This window comes from Phascolarctos cinereus, unplaced genomic scaffold (genome assembly GCF_003287225.1).
Source record: "Phascolarctos cinereus isolate Bilbo 61053 unplaced genomic scaffold, phaCin_HiC Scaffold_726;HRSCAF=1367, whole genome shotgun sequence".
NCBI classification, from domain to species: Eukaryota; Metazoa; Chordata; class Mammalia; order Diprotodontia; family Phascolarctidae; genus Phascolarctos; species Phascolarctos cinereus.
Window position 1 is genome coordinate 361,941,696 of NW_027556098.1, and position 23,816 is coordinate 361,965,511.

Sequence of the window (23,816 nt, forward strand, 5' to 3'; positions counted from 1 at the left end):
AATCACTGAAAGCTTCTATTAGTCAGGCACAATTTTCTTTCTCAGAATCTCAATAGGCTTTTCCCCCCCTCCCCTCCTCAATTCAACAATCCTTTATTTAATACCCACTCCTGCCAAGACACTGCAATGGGCCCTAGGGACACAAAGATTCAGCCCGTCCATACTCTCCATCCACCTTATGCCTCTACATAAACTTTTTCTTATGCCCTTAAGACATTCCCAAATGTACTCAAGACTGGAAGGAATTCAACACACTCCTGAAAGAGGTTTTAAATGGATATAACTTTGCACTTAAGCCAAACCACTGGTTCTCCTTTGCTTAAATCAAATAATACCCCCCACCACCAAAGCCCTTGATCCTAGCATTCAAGTCTCCAGTGTACTACCCAGTGGGTCGTGTTCTCATCCTGCCCTCTCTCATCTCTTTAGCTTTGCTCATACCACTCCCACATCTGAAATGAACTCCATTCTCCCAGACTTCATCAACTGATATCCCTCTCTTTTCCTTCAAGGTGCAACTCAGGTACCACCTCTTCCAGGAAGGCTTCCTTCACATATCACCCACTGTGCTGCTGACAGCCCTTTGCCGTCTTTAGCAAACCCTGTTAAGAACAGGCTTTGTGTCCCATACATCGATGTGTATTTCCTTTGTAGCCTTTGCACACAATAGATGCTTAATAAATGCCATGCAGGAGGAATAAGGCTCCCATATCTGCACAACAGAAAGTCCAGTGATAATAACTAATTTTATTCCTAAACAGACACACATAAGAGGCTATCATATCAACTACCAACAGTTCATGACAGCTATGGAAATAATCCTATGTCTGAACAAACCAGAGGATTTGGCATTATCTGGTCGCTCTTCCTTTGTTCAACTTGTGGAGCCAGGCTCTCAGTGAGAAGAGGAGACGACCATCCCACAGCATGAGTATGCATATTCAAGTCTTTAGAGTCAAGGACCTGGGTCCTTCCCATCTAGTCCTGCTGAATACAAAATTTTCCCTATTTCCCTGGCCTTTGCTTACATTTTCTTGACTGCACTGATTCCAGCCTGATTTCCAAAACCATGGTCAAATGTGGCCAGAAATTGGTTCAGATGACTTTGTAATTGACAATAAGACACCATAGGGCCTTGGATATACATAGGAGGCACTCAAATTGCTGAATGAATGAAGGAATGAATGAATGTTTAAACACTCCCAATTAGGAAGCCTGAGTGTCCCAGTCACTATCCTGGCCAAATCTCTGCTTTGGAGGTGTCGTCATTGTACTAACACCCCTCTGTCCCCAACGCCCAGCCCTCTATTACCAGCCCCCTGTGGAGGGACTGACATGAACAGCCAGGGCCACGAAGACAGTCCACTCTGAAGCCTTTTGCACCAGAGGGTCCCAGCAGTTCTGGAAAGGCCTGCTCTTTACTGCCTTCCCTCCTCCCTCTCCCGTGCTAGGCATTGCTTTCTGGCCGCAGAGGTCAGTCAGCCTGTGACCTGGCTGGCCACTGGCTTCTCAAATAGGAAATGTAATCCCTCATCCCTCTGCCCTGGGGAACCCCTCTCATGCAGTTCTTTCATCAGGTTCAGGGAAATGGCTTTGACTTGGCGAGGTGGCAACAGCATCAGGGTCCAATTTTCTTCTTTTCTTCAGCTGGTACAGGTGTGACTTGGACTTTGTATGCGCTGGGGGCAAAGACAGAAGGAAAAACAAAAGGCCCTCAGTAAGATTTTCTAGAGGGGCTAGAACATTCCCATCCTTTTTTCCCTCCAGCAGCAACAGGGCTAACTCCACCTGAGGGGGTGAGGGGTGGGGGGTGTCCGGACTCCTTACTCAAGATGAACAAGAAAACAAGCCTGATGTCTTTCTCTATTTGTTACTCTGCTTTCATGTGGCTTCATCGAGCCCCTTCTCAGAAAGCCAGGGCTCTCTGCTCTTCCTCCCTCTTCCAGGGACATCTCAACCCTCCAAAAGGCAGGACTACAAATTGTGGCAAGCCATCAGCTACCAAAAGTAGCACTTTTCAGCAACGAAAAAGGGTCATCTGCTAGTGCTGGGAGGACTGCGGATGTCTTTTCCAGAGAGCCATCCTGGAACCCTCTGGCCATGTTAGAGGGAGCTGTGCTGCACCTCTGGGTCTACCACTCCTGGCCTTTCACCCCCATTTCTAGTTCAGGCAAGCAAAAGCCAAAAGCATAGTCCCTTCTCCCTGTGTCCAGCAAGCTAACCATCCAGGGCTGGAGTTCTCCAAATAAACAGTACCCCTGAATAGACGGCAAGTATGAATCTCCTTCCAGGGAGAAAATAGACAGCAGGGATCTGAGATCCCACTGAAAGCCTCAAGTGCAGAAGGCTCAGTAATCACCTGGTCTCATCTCAGGCCTCTCTCCTGGGACAATCTCCACCCTAGAATTAGTTTTAAGGAGCCACATTTTTTAACAGCCTGTGCATTATCAAAGAAAGATCATCTGGGAAGGCACAAAGACATATGTTCAAGTGATCAACTTCACTGTGCAGGTACCACAAACTAATCATTAGTAATGGTTTGAAAGAAATCCATAATGCAAAAAAGATTAGGAAGTTCAGTCAGCATCATTCGCAATCCAGGCCCTACGGCAAAGCACAGAGTTCTGGCTTCTCTTTCCACTGGCAACAAGAGAAGAAAGAAGGGGATCGACAGATGGTGCTATAGAATGTCTTACACAACCCACCCTCACAAGGGCTCACAAATGCGCTCCTATAAGAGGAATGGAGACAATCCCAGAAGCACTTTCTGCAGGTGGTACAACTGAGTTTTCTACATTAGCCACATTCTTCTCTCTTCCTCCACCTCCCAATCTGGCTTGTGTAAAACCTGAATATGGCTTGTAATTGGTGATATTTTTAGGTGTAAACGTACAGATTTGCAGATCTCACTTTCAGAGGGTGGTCTGTATTCAGGAGCTACCTCTATTAGCACCAATACGGTATTCTCTCTTCCCCTACCAACACCACAGACCAATTACAATTGGGACTGCTACTGGCAACAGAACGCCCTGCTAGACAGTAGAGGGTCTGACCCCATATGGCAATTCCTGTTCTCTGACAATGAAGACTTATTTATTAAATTACCACATAAGAGAACAAGCGACTCAGTCAAGTCAACATGGGCAAAATAGAACCTAAATTTCACTATTCTCACATTTTGAAAGTAGTTGTAATGGAAGATTTCCTGCTCCCAAATCTTCCAGTAACCCTACCTATCAAAGTGTAGTATAACAGAAACAGCAGTGAGCCTGGAAGACTCAAGTTCAAGTTTCCACTTTGTCTGCTACTTCCGAGCTGTGTGAACTCTGGCAACTGACTGTGTATGACTGGAAGGGTCTATCTATTCCAATCTTCTTATTTTACAGAAGAAAAATTGAGACCCACGGAGGTCAAATGGCTTTCCCACTAAGATAGCAAAAAGACCCCTAGTAACTTTAAATGAATTTAAGTCTTCTGCACTAGAAAGATAACTTGGGGTAGTACCTAGTCACACAGTATCTGTGCTAGAAGATAACCTCGAAGGGGGATCTAGTCCAGAGGGCATCTTCGACCTAGCCAGGAATCCTCTCTAAAACAGGCTTTGACTATTCAGTCAGACTCCAAATGAACACTCAAATAGTGGAGAACTCATTACTCCTTACCCCTCTCTGGGTACTCTCCAAATGTAAATGAGGTATGTGAACTAACTTATGTCTTCTGGCTGACATCCTGTGACTATAACTTCATTAAAATGAAAAGTACAACTTCTTATAGAGAGATGGGGCTTGAAGTGTGTACGTATATTCTGGTTTGCTAAGTTCAATATGGAATTACTGTGAGTTTACAGAGAGAGTAGAATTAACCGTCCAATGGTCTTGTCTGTGGTCTTGTCCAGAAGCTATTCATGAAATTATGCACAGGAAATTACCAGAAGAAGCTGCTCTCTCTATAATATCTACATCAGCTCAAATATGAAGTGACTGAGTTTTCTGAAATTCCAGACGAATTAGCAGCTCCCCCCAGAAAGTCTCCTTTTAACTTAATCAGTTTTCATTAGAACCAAATTACCATTTTCAGAAATGATTTCAATGAGCAGAAGCTACTATTCTACCAAAAGTCTTCAAAATACCCAAGCTCAGAACTCTTCCACAGCCCTCCCCCAATTCATTTCTTAGGTTTACCTGCCCATTCTCGGTCGCCAATGATGATTCTATCACATAGTTCACATCTGTGATGACTCCGTTTATTCTCAGTTACATCACACTGCAATCTGATGGGAGTGGCCACAGGTTGCCTGCCCTGGGGAAAGCAAATCAATAAAAAAGCATTTGACTGAGACATTTCAATGCTATTCTCAATTATCTGAGATAACAGCTCTGATTTGTAAAGTGCTTCACAGCTTACAGAATACCTTCCTCACAACAAGCCTGTCAAAGAAGTGGTAATATGCATATTAATTATTATCCCCATTTTACAGATAAGGTAACAGAGGCTCAGAAAAAATAACTTACTCCCAATCACACAAGCCAGTTTGCCACACAGCGGTAGCCTAGTAGAACAGAAAGGACTAATGCATCACTGTAGACAGTCTCTGTGTCTCTCTGCTTATTTCCCAGTCTGTATAATGGAGATAGTACTTGAACTTTGCAGCCTTCTGGCAATAAACTTTGCAAACATGGAAAGTGTCTTGAGAAGCCAAAATCTAAAACAATTCTATCCACATGAAGCTTCAAAGTAATGTTTCATTTTGTTCTTAAATAAGAGACTGATATCATCACAATAAAATGGACAATTACATAAATTTTTTAAAGCTTTTAAACAAACAGAATTGATGCAGCTAGAATAAGAGAAGTGATCAACTCGGGGAGAGAAGCTCAGCACATACCTCTGGCAAAATACAGGAAACAAATAAAAATATAGAAGAAAAATGGCATCGACCAAATGAGAGTCAATGATAAATGGTCAAAGGATATGAACCAACAGTGTTCAAAAGAGAAATGCAAGGTATCAAACAAAGGAATGCTCTCAAACATTAAAGAGAGAAAGCAAATGAAGACAACTTTGAGGTTTCTCCTCAGAACAACCAGATTTGTAAAGATGACAAAAGACAGAGATGACCCATTTGAGAGGGACTCTAGGAAGACAACCTAGGACAATCAACCTCCACTGCTAGAGCTATGAATGAGTTCAAATGTTCTGAAAAACAAATTGGGACTATACTAGAAAAGTAACTAACTACCCATACCCACTGATGCAGCGGCAGCACAGGCGGGCAAAGCTCCCAGAGTGAAGTCAAAGATGGAAGCAAAGATCCAATATATACCAAAATATTCATAGCAGCATCTTTTTTGTGTTAACAAAGGAACTGGAGGCAAAGTAGGTTCCCATCCTGTGGGAAATAGCTGAACAAACTGTGGTACAGGACAGTAACAGAATATTAAGACACTAAGAAATAATGAATACGAAGAATGTAGAAAAATTTGGGAATGCCTTTATGAACCGATGTAGAGTGAAGTAAGTAGAACCAAAGGAACAATTTATACAATGACCCCAATAATGTAAAGAAAAACAACCTTGAACTCTGATTAATGTAGTGACTAATCTTGATTTCAGACTACTGAATACGAAACATACCTTCCCTCCATGGTAGATTTAAAATGCTAAATGATACATACATTTTCTGAATGTGGCCAACGTTTAAGAATTTGTTTTGCTTGACTATACGTATTTTTATGAGGGTTTTATTTATCTTTTTTATCATTCAATTTGGGGTCAGGGGAAAAAAAACTGAGAGGGAGAAGAAATAAGTACTTGTTAATGTTAAAAAACAAAATTAAATTCCCCTTTCCTCCCCCCACAAAAAAAAAATTTGCGAGACTTATAAAAAAGTATAAAGATCTTTTTTTGTCTCAATGAAAAATTATGCTTATTTTTATTTTAAATTAAAAAGATAAATCCTATGATCCTACCTTAGAGAAAAAAAGAAATATGCCTCCCTCCTCTAAGTAGAGAAGTGATGGATTACAGATACAGAATAAGACACAGACAATATATACTTTGGGTAACAATATACTTCTTGGCTATGAGGAAAGGTTCAGAAAGACCTTAGAAAGTGACAACTAAAAAAGCATGGAGAAAGCATTAAAAAAAAGTTAACAAGGCTTGGTGCCTTAGAGGCAGGTTCATGGCAACAAATATCTCTCCTAAGGAAAGGTGCTTAGAACCCTAACCAGACAGTACTGCACTTCGAAGGTACCTGGATGAAGCTTCCCACAATCTGCAGAGCAGGTCCCAGAACTGACTCCTCCCATTTTAAGGCATCAGTTACCTCCAAACCATAAATCGGGGGCACATTGGGTCCGGGGCCTGACAAAAAAGAGAAACCATTAGTTGACAGAGTTCAAAACCAAACTAACCTTGCTCCAAATGTTCTGTGGTTTGATAATACCAAAATTCCTGAGACGACCTTTCACTGTTCAGAATCCAATTCACACCTGAAGATAAACATGCTACCTTGTCTCTAGGCCAAAGGGAATAGTCCCAAGAACTTTTGGTATCTTAACATCAATAACAATAACTACATAAAGTCCAAGACAGTCTGACTGACAGTAACTCCAGCTGCCTAACTCCTAAGAGACATCAAAGCAAAAGATCTCTGAAAATTGACCAAGAAATGGGCAATGACACTCCTCAATAAACCTGTGGCTAAATATACGCACACATGGGAGAAATTTCCAACTCCCCAAAGCAGGAAACATACCATTAGCTTCTTCTGCCAAAGACAGTGTACAGCAGAGGGAAAAAAAAAAACACCAGACTCAGAGTGAGAAGACCTGGTTTGAATTCTAGATCCATCACTTATGACACGTTGACTCTGTGCCAGTCACTTCCCTTTTATTTGCTCTGTTTATATCAAAAGGGCTATTATGGAGACAACAAGATAATGCATGTAAAAATGCTATATCAATATGAGCTATTATGATGAAGTAGATATTTCTCTTGTAGCCCTGAACCAGAGCATATATAAGAAACAGTCCCAGGAAAATACTTCTGAATGCCTTCCACTACCACCTCTAGGCACATGACTCCCAAATGTAAATCTCCAGTCCTGAACTCTCTTCCAAGTTCAGAGTGGAATAACTCAATTGCGGATAGGATGCTTCTGCCTCAGTGGCACCTCAAATTCAAGATAACCCTAACCTGCTTATTATTCATTCTCCTAAACCTATCCCCCCTTTCAGATACCATTTTGTCTGTGGCACCGCCAGTGACCCTCTCTCCCCAGAGGTTATTCTTGACTCTTCCTCCTCTCTTCCTATTTTATTTTTTTGGGTTTTTTTTAGGCAGTTGGGGTTAAGTGACTTGCCCAGGGTCACACAGCTAGTTAAGTGTCAAATGTTTGGTCTGAGGCCACATTTGAACTCAGGTCCTCCTGACTTCAGTGCTGGTGCTCTATCCACTGCACCACTTAGCTGCCCCCTCTTCCTCCTCTCTCAGCAGTTACTGATAAAGTCTTATTGAGTACACCTTGTACCCTAAATGTGCACTATCTCTACCTCAGCAAAGAAGCATTCATCACCATCTACCTGGATGGCTACAAAAATCCCTTTAAGTGGCAAAAAGCATACCTCCATTGTTACATTAAAGGCACGTCTACTGCCAGGACTACAATCCTAAAGGATCTTCCTGTCTCTAATGTCAAGACCTTCCAATTTATCTTTCATATCTTGGTTAGGAGTAAACTTTTGCAAAGACCTAGTTATATCACTTCTCGTCAAAAAATTTCCCACTGCCCATGGAGCAAAGCTCATACTTCCTCTGATATTTAAGGCCCCCCAGAATATGGTACAACCTGACCTTTCCAACCTCATCTCATATTATTCTCTCTCTCTCTATACTTGTACAGGTACCAGCCAGAATGGACCGCTGGTCTCCCTGTGTGCCTTGAGTTTTCTTACATCAGTGTCTTTGTATTCCCATTTAGGCCAGTGCCTGGCACATCACTTGCTGCTGCTCAGTTGTGTGTCTGTCTCTTCTTGACCCCATTTTGGGGTTTTCTTGGCAGAGATACTAGAGTAGTTTGCCATTTCCTTCGCTTCATTTTAAAGATGAGGAGACTGAGGCCAAAAGGCTAAGTGACTTGCCCAGGTCACACGGGTATTAAAGTATTTGAGGCCAGAGGTGAACTCAGGAAGATAAGTCTTCCTGATCTAGGCCCCAGCCCTCTAGCCGCCATAGTTGGTGCTTAATAAATGCTTAAAGAGTGACCATCTTTTTGCTCAGGTACTTCCCTAGGCCTGGAATGTTCTCCCTCCTTCTCTCTCTCTCTCCTTCTGTTAAATCCACACCAATCCTTTAAATCCTGACCCATGTAATACCTGCTCTACAAAGTTTTCAATGTCAACTAACACATCCTTAAAGACCTCACAGACCAATGTTTGTACCTCTCTATTGCACTTACCAGTTATCTCGAACTCTCAGCCTACTATTACCCTATAATTCTCGTCAGAGCGAGGGTCTTTGAATATCCCATTGCACTTGGCAGAGGGCTCTGCACACAGTAGGCATTTAATAAAAAATGCAATTAGGACTTGGAGTGGCAGAAAGTATGCCTCCATTTTTATGTTAAAAACACCCATGCCCAAAGACCAGTAAAAGTTTACTACTAATGGAGACTGAGGCACCTTACCATTAAGAGAGGTGCAGGCAGGCATCCTGGCATGATTCAGTTGCAGACAGGCAAAGAGCATCAAGACTCGGACAAAAACATCAAAGGCCACAGTGTGCCAACGGCTGGCAGGTGCTGGCCTTTTCACTGTGCCCACCACAAATGAGCTTCTTCAGAGAGAAGCCTGAGCTGCACCTGCCCTCCACCTGCCCTCCTAAGGAAAGGTGAGACTGGGAGGTAAGGGCAGTGTCCACAGTCCACCTGGCTTGGGGTAAGCTCTGCACCTGTTTCAGGGCCACTCTACACTCTCCTCTCCTCCAAGCCCTTTGTTAGGCTTCTGTATCCGCCCTCAGCCCCTTTCCACAAGTGCTCAGCTCCCAGCTGCTGTTGATGGATCTAATCCAAGGCTGAGCTCGACTGGGGAAGTCCCTCTGGCTTCCCGCCAAAGTGATGTCTCCCCAGCAGAAGAGGCCCAAGCCAGTAGGATGGGCTCCTGATCTGGAAAGCGGCTGTGCCTTTCACTCCAGCACTGCATGTGTCTGTGTGCAGGAGAGGCAGATATATGACATGCTATCGCCATCAACTCCATATGTTTCTGGCGAGTGAGGGCGGGGCCAGAATTCTGTGGCTTTTCAAGATTACAAAGTTCTAACAATGCAAAGTGTTGTCTGTTAGAAAACACTTATTTCAGGAAGTCAAGAGGACTGGGGGAAGAGAAGATACATCAGGAGTTTGTGGTATACCAAGTTTTCATCTTGGCTGACGATCACGTTTCTCCTGCCTGACTGGACAAGCAATGAAAGAGAGAAAAAGAGGAGAGCGTCCAGTGTAACTATCAAGGGCCAAATGACAGTCTGTGGATGGATGAAATTACGGAACTAGGCAGATCCAAAGAACGCCTAGGAGACCAAGGCACATGTGCTCAAAGGGAAAGAAGATATGCTGGCACCGCAACATAGGTAGTCCAAAATAATACCGCAAATAAAACTAACGTTTATTAATACTGGTGATTCAAATACAGATGGATTTAGGCCCTCTGTGTTCCTTGCTAGGGAAAATGGCATAGTTTCTGTACTCCAGACCCTATGATCTAATGGAGGCATTTGTAGAGAGACAGGGCAATTACAAATAGGTATGATATGAAAGGGCAAAGAAAATCCAGGGAGAATGCTCTAAGAAAATCCAAGGAGGGAAAACTAATGAGAGCAATAGGTTGTAGGCTGGGTCTATAAGGAAAAGAAATTGTAACAGACAGAGCTAAGAGGAAAGTTGAATCCATGCTGTATGAAAAGGCATTCCCTCAGCTGTCTTCATCTATAAGAAAACATACTGCCTAAAGCCAAAGAGCACGTTAGAGGTTATTTATCCAGAAGCTACCCTGGCACCCCCACCCACAAGTCGTAAGGTGGTTTCTAACACGCTAAGCTTCTTTCAGCCCACAGCCATATGACTTACTCCTTCTGACACACCATGTTGAGCTGTTCAGGTAACTGAGTGGCTGACAGAACTACAATTTGCTACCTAAACACCAGACAGACTCAAAAGGCCTAGTGTCAGTGCAAATGAGGAAGGGGAAACCTACAGCAGATTCCAAAAGTTGGATAGCTTAAATTTGGTGTTTTGTAATCTTACTAAGTACTCGGCAAAGATGAAATGTTAAAGGGTAAGAGTTCTTAACTTGGGGGTTTGGGAACTTGTTTTCTAAAAAATATTTTGATAACTATTTCAACATACTTGGTATCCTTTGTAATAATTTATTTTATGCATTTAAAAATATTCTGAAAAGTTTCCTTTCACCTGACAGCAAAGGGGACCACAACACAAAAAAAAGGTTAAGAACTCTTATTATAGAGTAATAAACCTTTTTAAGCTTAAAATGTGATTACGTTAAATTGAGGATCTTTTGCACTAATAAAATTAATGCACCTACAAAAAGAAGGAAAGGTTATTAACTAGGGGAAAAAAATCTTTTCATCAAACATTTCTGATAAGGGTCTGACATGAGACGAAGATTTTACTTCCATAGGATATGAACAAAGAGCTCTCAAAAGACAAATCATAAACTATTAACAACCACAAAGATTGTGCCAAATCATTAATAACAAAAATGCAAATTAAAAATTAACTCTGAGGTGTCAATTCACATCTAGCAAATTGGCAAAGATGACAGAAGATGGGAATGGTCAGTGTTGTAGGGGTTGTAGAAAGAAAAGTAATAATATACTCTTGGCAGAGCTAGGAACTGGTACAACAATTTAGAAAGCAATTTGGAATCTTGCTAAGAAATTAACTAAAATGTGCATCCCCTTTGAACCAGAGATTCCACTACTAGCCATATATCCCCAAAAAGAGGACCAGGGGATAGACCTATAATTTCACTGACACAGAAAACAACTGGATGAGAAAACTGTCCTCCCAATACAGGTTGACACTTTCTCTGCAAACTCCTGTCTTAAGAGTAAGGCTTGGAGAATTGATAGGTTAAGGCACTTGACCAGAGTCACAGGCCCCATCTGTCAGAGGTGGGATCTGAACCCAACTCATCCTGATTTCTGGGTCAGTTCTTTATCATCCCTAGCTGTCCACTACTTCCCGCTTCCTCATACCTCAGACCAAAGATGTCAATGATAAAAAGAAATGGCCCAGAGGCACCAACATATTTGTAACAGCTCTTTCTATAGTAAAGAAGTGGAAACAAAATGATGCCTACAGATTGGAAAGTGGCTAAACAAGGTGTGGTACACAAATACAAAGGAATATTATACTGCTCTATAATAAATGAATTTGAAGAATTCAGAGGCATCAGAATTACAGAAACTAAGGCAAAATGACATAAGCAGAAATACATAATGACAATAACATAAATGGGAAAAATTACAGCAACTCCAAATCCTCATAACACTGAACACAGCATAATAATAACCAAGCTCTTAACCTTGAAGAAAAGATAAGAAAATGCACCTCCCTTCTTTGAAGAGATGAACTATATGGGTATGGAAGTTTTTCTACACTGTCAGACTTGGTTGATGTTATTAGTTTTACTGATTTTCCTCCCTTTCCTTTTTATTCTATGTTTTAGGCTTGCTGGGTGGGAAGAAAGGACATATTTGGAAATGATGGTGATGTAAAAATAATTATGTAACAAGTTGTTTTTAAAAGCTTAAATTGATACCAGGTACATATTTTCCTGTCTCTTCCCTATACCTTTCTGCAGAATGCTCATCTCTGTCAGATGAAGAGACAGACCCTCACCTGTGAGATATTTTCCCTAGAGATACCAAAGGGAGGAAGAGATCCAGAGAATGAAAATGCTTCACATGTGCATACACCGTCTCACTTGATCCTCAGGTATTATGCCCATCTGACAGTGGAGGAGACAATCTAAAGAGGTAAAGAAACTGGAACAAGGTGACATGACTAGTAAGCCTCTGCTCCTTCTCATCTACATCATCTTTGGTAAGCCACCTAAACTGCCTTGGGCTTCAGGTTCCTCACCTATGAAATGATGGAAGTTGGACCAGATGGCCATTAAAGTCCCTTCCAGTTCGAGATCTATGATTCTATGACTTGAACCCAGTTCTTCTGACTCCAGATGATACCACACAGCTTTTGATCACTTCAACAATGGCTCTCCCATCTAACTCAGTAGATGGTGTGGTACACTGGAATGGAATGAGTGAAGGACTCGGAATCATTCCCCATTCCCCCACCCCAAAGTTCCAATCAAATACCAATCACCCCTTCCACTGTACCCTCTGGAATGCCTATTCCATTGGCAATAAACTTCCCTTTATCCTAAATCTCCTAGCTATTACTAAGACCTGGCTCCATCTTGATGACAAAGCCTCATCCTTTCCAATACTGACTGCACCTTCATTCACTCCCCTCATCCCACTGGTCAAGGAATTTCCCAGTTCCCCATGCCATTTCCAGGTTCTCTTTCCACCTCCATCACTCCGCAACCTCTCCTCCTCTGAGGTTGATGATCATTTCTAGCACCTAATCAAAATCTTCACTTGAACCTTCCATTCCTGCTAACTATTGTCCTATATGTTTTCTACCCTTATTGCTAAACTCCTTGAAAAGACCATCTACAAAAAGCACTTCCACTTTCTTTCCTCTCACTCTCTTCTTACAATCTGGCTTCTGACTCTTTATTTCGCCAAACTGGCTTTCCAAAAGTACCAATGATCTCTTAGTTGCCAAATCTAATGGCCTTTTATCAATTCTCATTGTCCTCAACCTCTCTGCAGCCTTTGCCAATGTCGATCACCCTCTTCTTGATCCTCTCTTCTCTAGGTTTTTGGGACACAATTTTCTCCTGGTTTTCCACCTATCTACCTCCTACCTACCGCTCCTTTCTCTGTATGCTCCTCCACATCATGCCTTCTAACCATGGGTGTCCTAAAAGGGTTCTGTCCTGGGCCCTTTTCTCTCCTCCCTCTGTACAACTTGGTAAGCTCATCAGCAACCACAGATTTAATTACCATCTCTATGCTGATGATTCTCAAATCTACCCATCTTGATCCAACCCCTCTGCTGACCAATCTCACACAGCCCTTTCAGAAATGTCAAGCAAGATGGGTAGTAGACATCTTAAACTTAATATGTCCAAAACAGAACTCATTATCTGCATTCCCCCGCCCCTTCATTCCCCATCCCAATCCATGCCAGGACTACTGTAATAGCTGCTGGTGGGTCTGCTTGCCTCAACCTCTCTCCACTCTAATACATCTTCCATTCAGCCACCAAAGTGATGTTCCTAAAGCATAGGTATAATTATGCCCTCCTTTCCTCTCCCCCTCAATAAACTATACATCCTATTGAGTACAGGATCAAAAGCAAAATACTGTTTGACCTTCAAAACCTTTATAACCTAATTATAACCTAACTTCACTCCTACCTTACTCCCCACCACATACTGATTCTGACCTCAGCCCTGCAAATTTTCACTGGCTGTCCCTCACACCTTGAATGCTTTCCCTCCCTTTTGTCCACCTACTGACCTCCCTGGCTTCCTTTAAGCTCCAACTGAAATCCCATCTTTTACAGGACACCTCTCCCAAGCCCTCTTAATTTTAATGCCTTCCCTCTTTTATAATTATCTATTTATCCCATATATAGATTGCTTGCTGTCTCTTCCATTAGACCGTAAATTCCTTGAGGGGAAGGAGTGTATTTTTGTATCCCTAGAACTTAGCAAACTGCCTAGAACATAGAAGGCACTCAATAAATGTTTACTGAATGACTGACTGAATCAGGAGACTCAATATTTAAGTTCAAATCCCAGCTCTAACAATTAGTAGCTCTTGACCACAGCAAGTCACTAATCTCTCTGAGGCTCAGTTTTATCATCAGTAAAATGAGGATAGTATTTATCATATATCTACATATGTCTCACACACACACACACACACACACACACAGACACACACACACACACACACACACACACACACTCACTCCTCTTATAGGATTGTTGTGAGGAAAACACACAAACCTTTAGAATCAAGTGCTTTAGAAGTGAGTTGTTAGATAAAAGTAGGGATAGCAGTAACTCTTCTTCAGTACGAAAGAAGACTATACAAAGGCTGGTACAAGGAACTTACGACTTAAGAAGCGATTTTTAACCCATTTGTTTTGTTTCCGAGCATATCTCTTGGTCACTTGTTTTAGAGCCTCAATACCTGAAAGCAAAAAATGTAGAATAAGTCAAGTAACCAGCATCAATGTCCTTAGGTCCTGCTAAACAAAGCCTCAGAACTTAGGCTCAGAGACTAGATAGCCCTTGGACAGCAGGGAGGCACATCTGAGCTCTGCTGTACTAAGGCTCAAGGAGACCTCCCTCCTAAGAACCCTCAGGTCCAAGGAAATGGCTGCTTTGACAGATTGGAGAAATGTCAAGGGCAATGGATGGAATCAGAGGCTCTGAGGAAAGGACTTGCTCAAAACACCAAACAGGAGGGAGCTGTGCTATTAACTTCTTCTCACCCTGTGCTACCAGGCTTGTATTTGTACTATCAATCTTGACCCAAGATTCCCCAGGACTGAATAAGAAATTTCATACCTTTCGTAAGGAGGAGGTTACTGGTTTCTGGACTGCATTGGTCATCACTGATCAGGTATTCATGGAACTCCTTGAAGCCAATGGACTGAAAGATGCCATGCTGGTAGTTCTGACTGGGAAAAGAAAAGCAAAACCTGAACCGTATATTTTTCTGTATTGAGGTTTTTTTCCCCCATCCCTTAAAAAACATTCCTGAGAATCTCTTAAAAGTTTAATATCACAGAAACTCAGGAGCTGAAAAAGAGCTCAGAGACTGTCTAGCTGAACACCTGTATAGGAGCATCCTCTAAAGCAGCCTGAACAAGCAGCCAGAAGGCCACTGCTGTATCCATTGATGAGGACCCCACTACTTCTGGCGTCTGCACAATCCACTTTGGTACAGTATCATCAGGATATCATTCCTTAAATCTAGTTATTCCTAAATCTGCCTCTCTACTTCCCATCATTGCTCTTGGGCCATCCAGGATCAAGAACAAGTCTAACCCTCTTCAAATACTTGAAGGCAGCTAGCATGTCCCCCCAAGTATCCTCTTGTTCTGGATGAACACCCTCAGGTTCATTTGGGGAATCTTAAAATGGCAGTCTCCAATTCTTTCATTATCCTGGTGAACCTCCAATCTGTCAATACTCTTCCTAAAATGTGGTACCAGGACTGAAAAAAATCCAGATGTGGTCTGAGCAGGGCCACATGATATAACCCTCTTCCAGTAGGCAACAGAATAAGGCCCAACAATAACATGGACAGAAACTAATTTTTGGTCTACTAACTTTTAGACACAATTGAAAGGGATGGAAAGGCCAAGTACTGTGTCCACATGCTCACCAATTCTCAGCAACTTTCTCACGATTGTAGCGCCTATGAAAGTCTTTCAGCTCTTCCAAAAGCCCAGCAGCTATCATTTCATCCACTCTCTTATCCAGGCGCTGGTCTAGAACTTCAAATGAAATCAATCAACCAATAAGGCTATGCTTACACAAAATTAATTACACAAAATTAGAACTACTAAAGATCAGAAAAAATATTTACATTCCAAGGAAGCTAGGTGGTCCAGTAATTACTGTGATGGGCCTGGAGTCAGGAAGACTTGAACTTAAATTTGACCTCAAGACACTTACTAGCTGTGTGACCCTGGGCAAGTCACTTAAGTTCTGTCTGCCACAGTTTCCTCATCTGTAAAATGAAAGCACCTACCTCCCAGGGTTGTTGTAAGGTTAAAATAATATTTATAAAGTGCTTTGCAAACCTTAAAGTAATATAAAGTGCTAGCTATTGTTATTATAATTGCTTCACACTGCCAAACCAGACAAGAACAGCTAGACAGAGCATAAATGCAAAAAATGACGTGCTAGTGTACAGCTCTAATCATGCCAGTTGAAGAATTTCAAACAGCATATTTCTAATTCACTGGCAGTCAAATGCATTAGTCTAAAAATGAAACATTCTTTCTGAGATTTTTAGACTCTCAGAAACCATCTGATCCAACTCCCACACTGCACATAAAGGGAAACAGTAACTTCCACTTTTACAGTGTATTAAGGTTTACAAAGCCCTTTCCTAACAATATGTCTGTGAGGTAATACAAACAGCACTGGTTCCATTTTACAGATGAAGGAATTGAGGTACAGAAAGGTTCAGTGACTTACCATCATGTAAGCCAGAAGGACTGGAGCTGGGAAAGAATCTGAGTCATTCCAAGTCCAGTGGTCCTCACATTATGCCCCCATCTCTTGGAAATGAAAGCTCAGAGGATAAACAACTCATCCTAGGACATAAAAGAACTAATGACAGGGCTGGTATTCTTTGGGGACAAGGTAGTGGGACTAAAAGCCGATTCTAATTCTAAACCTATGATCCTATAACTAATTATTCATCTAATTCAAGATATACTTTTTTTTCCCCTAATCACTCTTGCTATTTATTGAATTTGCCATTCCTGCCTAGGTAAGTTATTTCATAGTTTCAGGATTTGTCACCTTGAGGAAGAAAGAGTACAAAATATTTACTGTTTGTATCTGATGATGGCATGATGAAGAGACAAGCCTCCATAAAATCCTACTGAGATACCTCATTCTAGCATGGTCGTGATTCTGGGTTCAAATGCAAAATGCGAGTTTTAGCACATTATCACGCTAAAAAAATTTCCAAAGTCCTAGCAAAAGACAATGTCTGCTTTTTCAAGACCAGCCTACCTAAGTACAGAAAAGCTCTGTACTCTGGCCACTCTGGGACGAATTCTTCGACCAGAGCAATCCAAGAAATAAAGAAAACCATAAAATGACTCCTACAAAAAGTAGCCTTTAGGCCAAATCATGAACGAAGCTATCAATTCTAGAAAATGAATGAACAGGTATTTATTGAGCACTTATCATGTGCTAAGGATATAACACAAAAGTAAGACCTGCCTTCAAGGAGCTTACACTCTAACAGGGGAAGACAACACAAAGAGGCCAAAGTGAGGAAACAGAGCATTCTAAGCACATGCCCATACAAAGGTACAGAAATGGGAGGGGCAAGGAATACCAAGATGGCCAGTATGGCTGGATCACAGACTAAATACACTGTCAGGTGTCAAGCTTAGAAATGGAGGCAGGGGCTAAGTTGCACAGAGCTTTAATGATGAAGGAAGGACTTTTTATTTGATCCAGGAGGTAAATAACACAATATGAAAGGAAATCAAAACTGTGACAGTCAACAATCCTAGTTGTACATCACTAAAATTTATTTCTCTCCTGCTTAGAGAGAGTGGGGGGTCAATGGGTACAAAATATTGTATACACTGTCAGAAGAAATCACTATGTCAATTACGCTTTGCTCAACTGTTTTTCCTGGTTACCAAAATGGTTTCAGTAGGATACATGGGAGATACAGAGAAATGGCTTTGGTATAAAAACAAAAGGCATAAATAAAACTTTTGGGATACAGGCAGTAAGAATACGAAGCATCACAGTTCTTAGTTATCTATAAATGCTAACTTAGTTGTTGGTACTCCAAATGTGAGACTCATGGCCAGTAACTACAGAGCACAGATACTGCTAGACAAATTCTATTTCATCAATCTTGACACTCTCATTACACATGAAATAACAAGACAAAATGAAATTGTTACCAAGCAGAAGGATGGCTCACAGGTTTTTTACTTTGGACAGGCAAATAAGAAGCCCTTTTATCATACTTCTAAATATAGGAAAATCCATCATCCCATGGGATGTGGTCATCTTATATTGGACTCCTTGTAAATAAATACCAAATTAGAAGCATACAAATGAGAAGACATAACATGGAATTAAAACAATTCAAACCTAACCTGTTTAGGCAATCTACTGACACTTAAAAATGGAAAGGGATTAAATATCAACATTTTCCAAGGCATTTTAATTAATGTAAATCAGTCCCCCTGATGAAGACACCAAAAGAGACTAAATACCAATCTCAGCAAACATAAGCTCTCTTAGCTAGGTGGAGAGATATGGCAGCCAAAGGCAAAACCAATACTAGTTATAAAATCAAAAAGCGGATCAGTGGTACAGATTAGGTGTACACACACACACACACACACACACACACACACACACACACACAAACTGGCAACTAAACACAGAAGTATAGTGTTGAATAAATCTAAAGACTCCAAATCCTGGAATATGGACTCACCATCTGACAAAAACTGCTGGGGAAAAGAGAATGCAGTCTAACAAATCAGGTTTAGACCACCACCTCACAGTACCAATGGATACAGGATTTAGCAACAAAAGGTCTCATAAACAAACTAGAATAGCAGAGAAGGAAATACCTTTCTCAACTACAGGACAGGTAAAGAGTTCTTGATCAAACAAGGAATAGAAGGTATCACAGAAGACAAACAATTCTAATTACATGAAGCTGAGAATGCATTATGACTTAAAAAGGAAGCAGTAAACTTGGAAAAAAATCATTGCAGAAAATTTCTCTGATAAAGGTCTGGTATCTGAAATATATTACGAATCTATACAAACATAAAGATAAGATCTATTATCCAATAAATAAAGTTAAAGAATATAAGCAGGCAGTTCTCAAAAAATGAGAGAAAAGCTTACAACAACTATATAAAAAAAAATCTCCAAAACACTAATTGTAAGAAAAATGCAAATCACAACCACTCTGAGGTTCCCCCATATCAAGAGACCTGGCAAACATGATGAAAAAAAAAAAAAGGAAAATGGCAATTGCTGGAGCATGTCTGAGGAGAGGCTAATAATAAAACCTCATAGAATTAATCCAGACACTCTGGAAAGTAACTTGGAACTGTCATTCCACCCTATCACTAAAATAAGCATATTCTGTGACGTAGCAATACCACGAGTAGGTATATATACAAATAAAAGAAAGAAGAAAAAAACCTGCTACGCACAAAAGCATTCATCACAGCACTTTTACAGCAAAGAACGGGAAAATAAAGGGGTGTCATTCAAATGGGAAGCAACTCAACAAATTATGATATATGGATAAAATGGAATGATTTTATCATAAGAAGGATGAAAGGTTGTAATGATTTAGGGAAACAAAAGATGTATACAAACTGATACAAAACAAAATAAGCAGATGCAGGAAAACAATTTATACAGTAACTACAACCCTGCAAAAAAAAGACAGCCTGAAACTTCTTTGATCAATGCAATGACCAATCATGACTCCAGAGACTGATGGCTGATAAAGTATGATTTCCACAGGAGTTTTGGCAGTCCTGCAGTCAGTCTAGCCCTCATAGCTACCATCTGTGGAAGCCACACCTATAAAGACCTCCTCAAGACCTCCTCAGTTGCCTCTCCCCTCTAACTGAAGACAGAATAATAAACTCCTCCCAAAGGAGGAGGGCTTTATAGAGGGCTTAGAATGTCCCAGCCAACTCTTGATTTCACATCAGCTGCTCTGCTTGGTTTTGATTCCACGAACATCACTCCTTCCCATCACCCGAAATTTCATCATCACACAGACTGGTTGAGTTTTAAAACTCAACACCTCTTCCTCTGACTAGAGAGCAGAGCAATTTTTCAACCTTCTTTTATGTGCTGCCTTCCCTTATTAGATTATAAGTTTCTGGACGACAGCAGCTATCTTTTTAAAATTTGAATCACCAGGGCTTAACACAGCGTATTGAACACAGAGTATTACTGAGAAGGAAGGTACCAATCATTTTCATCAACTGCCATCCAACTGCTACATGCAGGACCGGGAAAAGACAAAATGCAGCATTTGCCAGGGAAGTCAAACCATCACTTTGACCACCAATTCCGCTCAGACCCTGAGAGAGATAGCTTTGGACCCTGACTCAAGAGTCTTGGGGAAAGCAGTGCCTCCTAAACCAGATCTACTTCCTGCCTAACCCCTACAACCATCTTTGAGCACAGAAATCATTGTGAAGAAGGTCTCATCTTCCTCCTCATCACCAGCAGTAACTGCTAACAAACTATCTTCAACAGGCAGAGAAACACAGGAGCCTTGGAAGTGGCAACACTGCCATGACCCCTGATTCTGTTTCAAGCTCAGCCATCATGTGGAGAAGCAAATCCCATGGAGAAGAGGTCAGTCATCTCCACCAACTGCCATCCAAGGGAAGGCAAACCACACTCACTGAAGCAAGGCCCCCAGAGGGAGAGACAGGAGGCAGCAGGTGCCAGCAAGTTAAACCACCACCACATCATTTCCCCTCACACCCCAATGGGGATAACCCAGGAACCTGAAGCCAAGAGCCTTGGGAACAGCAGGGCTTTTAGCTCAGTACCCTGAGCCATTATCCTGGAAAGCAAGCCCTGTAAAGATGCAGCCTGGCAGCTGTTCCTACAGATGCTACAGCCATAGCTACTGAAGACTCAGAAGAGAAAGTTCTTGCAGCAAAGTCCTTGACAAAGTTCAGTGGCTCAACATCAGAAAGTGAAATGATTTCAACAGTTTAAAGAACAGGTATTATCAGCTACTTCCTTGCTGGGCCCTAAGGACAATGAGATCTTCCCCCTTAACTTGCAGATGTTACCTTCTATACTTTCAGTCTCCTGCCATTAGAATGTGAGCTCCTTGAGGGCAGGGGCTGCCTTTTCTTTTTATATCCTCAGCACTTAGCACAGTGCCTTTCACATAGTATATGCTTCACAAATGTTTCAATGGGTCCTTGGTTCATGCATTTGTCCATTCCTGACAGAAAGGTGATAGACCAAAGGTACAGAATAAGACATACGTTTTCAAATATGACAAAATGTGGGAAGTGGATTTGTTTTTCTTGACTATACTTAACTGTACAACGGAAGGGCTGTGCTTGTTTTGGAGAGGGGTTGGGACAGAGAGGGGAACTAAAAATAGTGATATCAAAAAAAGAAAAAAAGATTTAAAAACTTCTAAAAGAGAAGGAAATCTAGAGGGAGGCACAGACAAGCAAGACGACTTTAAAATGAATACACTGAGTGTGTCCATGGATGGGAAGGCATAAGCATCACGGTACATGAACGTAATGAAATAACATTGTGCTATAACAATCGACAAACATGACAAATACAGAAAAGTACAGAAAAACTTAATAATACAAAGTGAAATAAACAAATTCAGGACAACAATATTATACAATGACATCAATGTAAATGGAAGAACAATAACCACAAAACAATCAAAAATGAACGTTGTAGAATAACAAAGAATAATCTTGACCCCAAGGAAGAGTTAAGAGCCTCCCTTCAGTCCTCTGGGGAGGGGAGGGGACACCCCAAGGGGTGTGAAATGTTACAAATGACATCAGATTTTTTTCAATGTACTGATTGGGTTTGCTGATTTTTTTCCCTGCTTCTTCTTTCTGTAAAAATTCTGCTGTAAGTCATGGATCTCTGGGACAAAAGAGAGGGAAAAAAAAATATAGGAGTGATACAAGGAGAACCTTAGGCTATGTTAAAAATCAAAAAAATATTTTTTTAAAAAAGAAACTGAAGTGCTGAATTTATTGTATGTAATTTTAAAGACCAAGCTGCATATAATAGACTCATAGTTTCATATGAATCATGTGTTCTACATGGAACTATTCAATTAATTTTTGCTGAGGTTTGTCAAGTTTAGAGTAATAAAATTAAATTAAAATCCTGGGGAGAAAAACTACTGCTGCCCAGTCTGTGATGATACATGTGGATAAAATGTCTACTGAAGTACATTGGAGACAGACATTGCAGGTGAAGTGACCAGGAAGAAGAGAATACGCTACATTTTGTGTGGGAAATTGCTCAAGTGCTATTAATGTGATCAAACTTCTCCATGAAACAAAAGGTGATCTTTTTAGCATCAATATTATTCTGGTGATACTGTAGAGTGGAATTCATAGCCTCTGAAGAATTAAAGGTATGGGTGACACAAAGGCCCCAAAGAGGCATGGGCACAAGCAAAAATAATACCCTGTACTTTTTATAGCTCTTTAAGGTTTGAAAACCTACACACATCTCACTGACCCTCACAACAACCTAGTTAGGCAGATGCTACTATAATTCCTATTTTATGGATGCAGAAACCAATGCTGAGAGAAGTGAAGCAACCTGCCCAGAGTGCATGCATTCTAGCCACAACACCACTTCCTGAGCAGTGTGAGTGAAAAAATGTTCAGGATAAATAGGGTAGAAGATATCAGAAAAACGTGCCACTGGAAAACAAATCTGATGAGGGACCAAGAGTGAGGGGTCACTGATGCACACCCCAGGGCCACCCTGACGTCCATATCAGGCCACCAGATCTGGAAGAAAACTCTCAGCAATGAGGGTGGGCCTTCTGAGGAGACAGAACACAAACAAGGTCAAAGCAGGTGGGTTTCAATTTGCATCCCATCAAATCATCAAAAAAGAGGTAAGAAAGATAGCATAACACCTTACAGAGAAGACTGAGCATTTGCTGAAAGAAAATGTATAGATGACATAAAGCTGAGAGGGACAGTCAATAGTCAGGATGACAGAATCAGGATTCAAAAAGACTGATCAGGGGCAGCTAGGTAATGCAGTGGATAGAGCACCGGCCTTGGAGTCAGAAGGACCTGAGTTCAAATGGGGCCGAAGACACATGATACTCACCAGCTGTATGATCCTAGGCAAGTCACGTAACCTCGATTGCCCGGGGTGAGGGGAGATGGGACAGGACTGATTAGTTAGAATTCAAAAAGACTGGTCAGTCCTTTTCTGCTATCACAAGATGAGACAATAGACATTTCTAAATTTAAGGTCCTGCACTTGTGTTCAAAAACTAAAACAAACAAGTAGAGAAGACATGACTAGAGGGCAACTTATATAAAAAAGACTTAGAAGTTATTAACTCCAACTTCAACATCAATCAACATAGTTAGGTAGCTGCCCAAAAAGCTGACACCTCCTTATTCTGTATTAATGGATGAATGTCCAAGAAGCCAGTCCCCAGTGTAGTCTGCACTGGTCAGACTACAAATGGGCCACTGTGTCCATTAATGGGCACCACCACATAAGCAGAACACTGGCCCTTTCCTGGCCCCTTCCTACCAGTACTCTATGACCCAGGGACGCAGGCCTCTCTGCTGACCCTCTCACATAAAATGCCATCTCCTGACTCAGAGCATTTCCACTACTGCTAATTATTGCTCTGAATGCTCTCCCTTCTTATCTCTGCCTCCTGGCTTCCTTCCAGTCCCAACTAAAACCCCACCCTTTGCAAGAACCCAGTCCTGGGCCCCCTTGACGCTAGTGTCTTCCTTTTGAGATTACCTCCAATTTACCTTGTATAAATTTCAAGTCCAGTAACAAGCATTTATTAAGCACTTACTATGTGCCAAACACTGCTAAACATTGAGAATGATGGTCCCTGCTCTAAAGGAGCTGCCATTCTAACGGGGGAAGGAAGCTAAAAGGAGCAAGGAGATGGAGGGAGAGAAGAGAAAGGAAGGTGCCCAGAGCAGGGCACTGTGGAGGAAGTCAGGGAGAGTAAGGAGAGCATCCTGGAAAGGAAAAGAGATATGGTCAGCCTGGGCACTCTTAAATGGAGGCTCTGGGAGGAGCCAGCCAAGCAAAGGAAGAGACTGAAGAGACATAAATAAGCCAATGTGTGAAACCCTATGGCCTTGG

The 23,816-nt window shown here is 41.5% G+C and overlaps 1 protein-coding gene across 1 annotated transcript in view; it reads right to left on the reverse strand.

The window, feature by feature from the left end:
- Positions 1-727: 727 nt before the first annotated feature.
- TRIT1 (tRNA isopentenyltransferase 1) overlaps positions 728-23,816 on the reverse strand; it is an 81,219-nt gene continuing 58,130 nt past the window's right edge. Inside the window, 7 exon segments of the mRNA XM_078145468.1 lie at positions 728-1,571; positions 1,573-1,679; positions 4,182-4,299; positions 6,257-6,366; positions 14,278-14,355; positions 14,736-14,848; positions 15,559-15,670. Of these exon segments, the coding sequence (XP_078001594.1) occupies positions 1,479-1,571; positions 1,573-1,679; positions 4,182-4,299; positions 6,257-6,366; positions 14,278-14,355; positions 14,736-14,848; positions 15,559-15,670 (731 nt within the window). The 3' untranslated portion in view covers positions 728-1,478.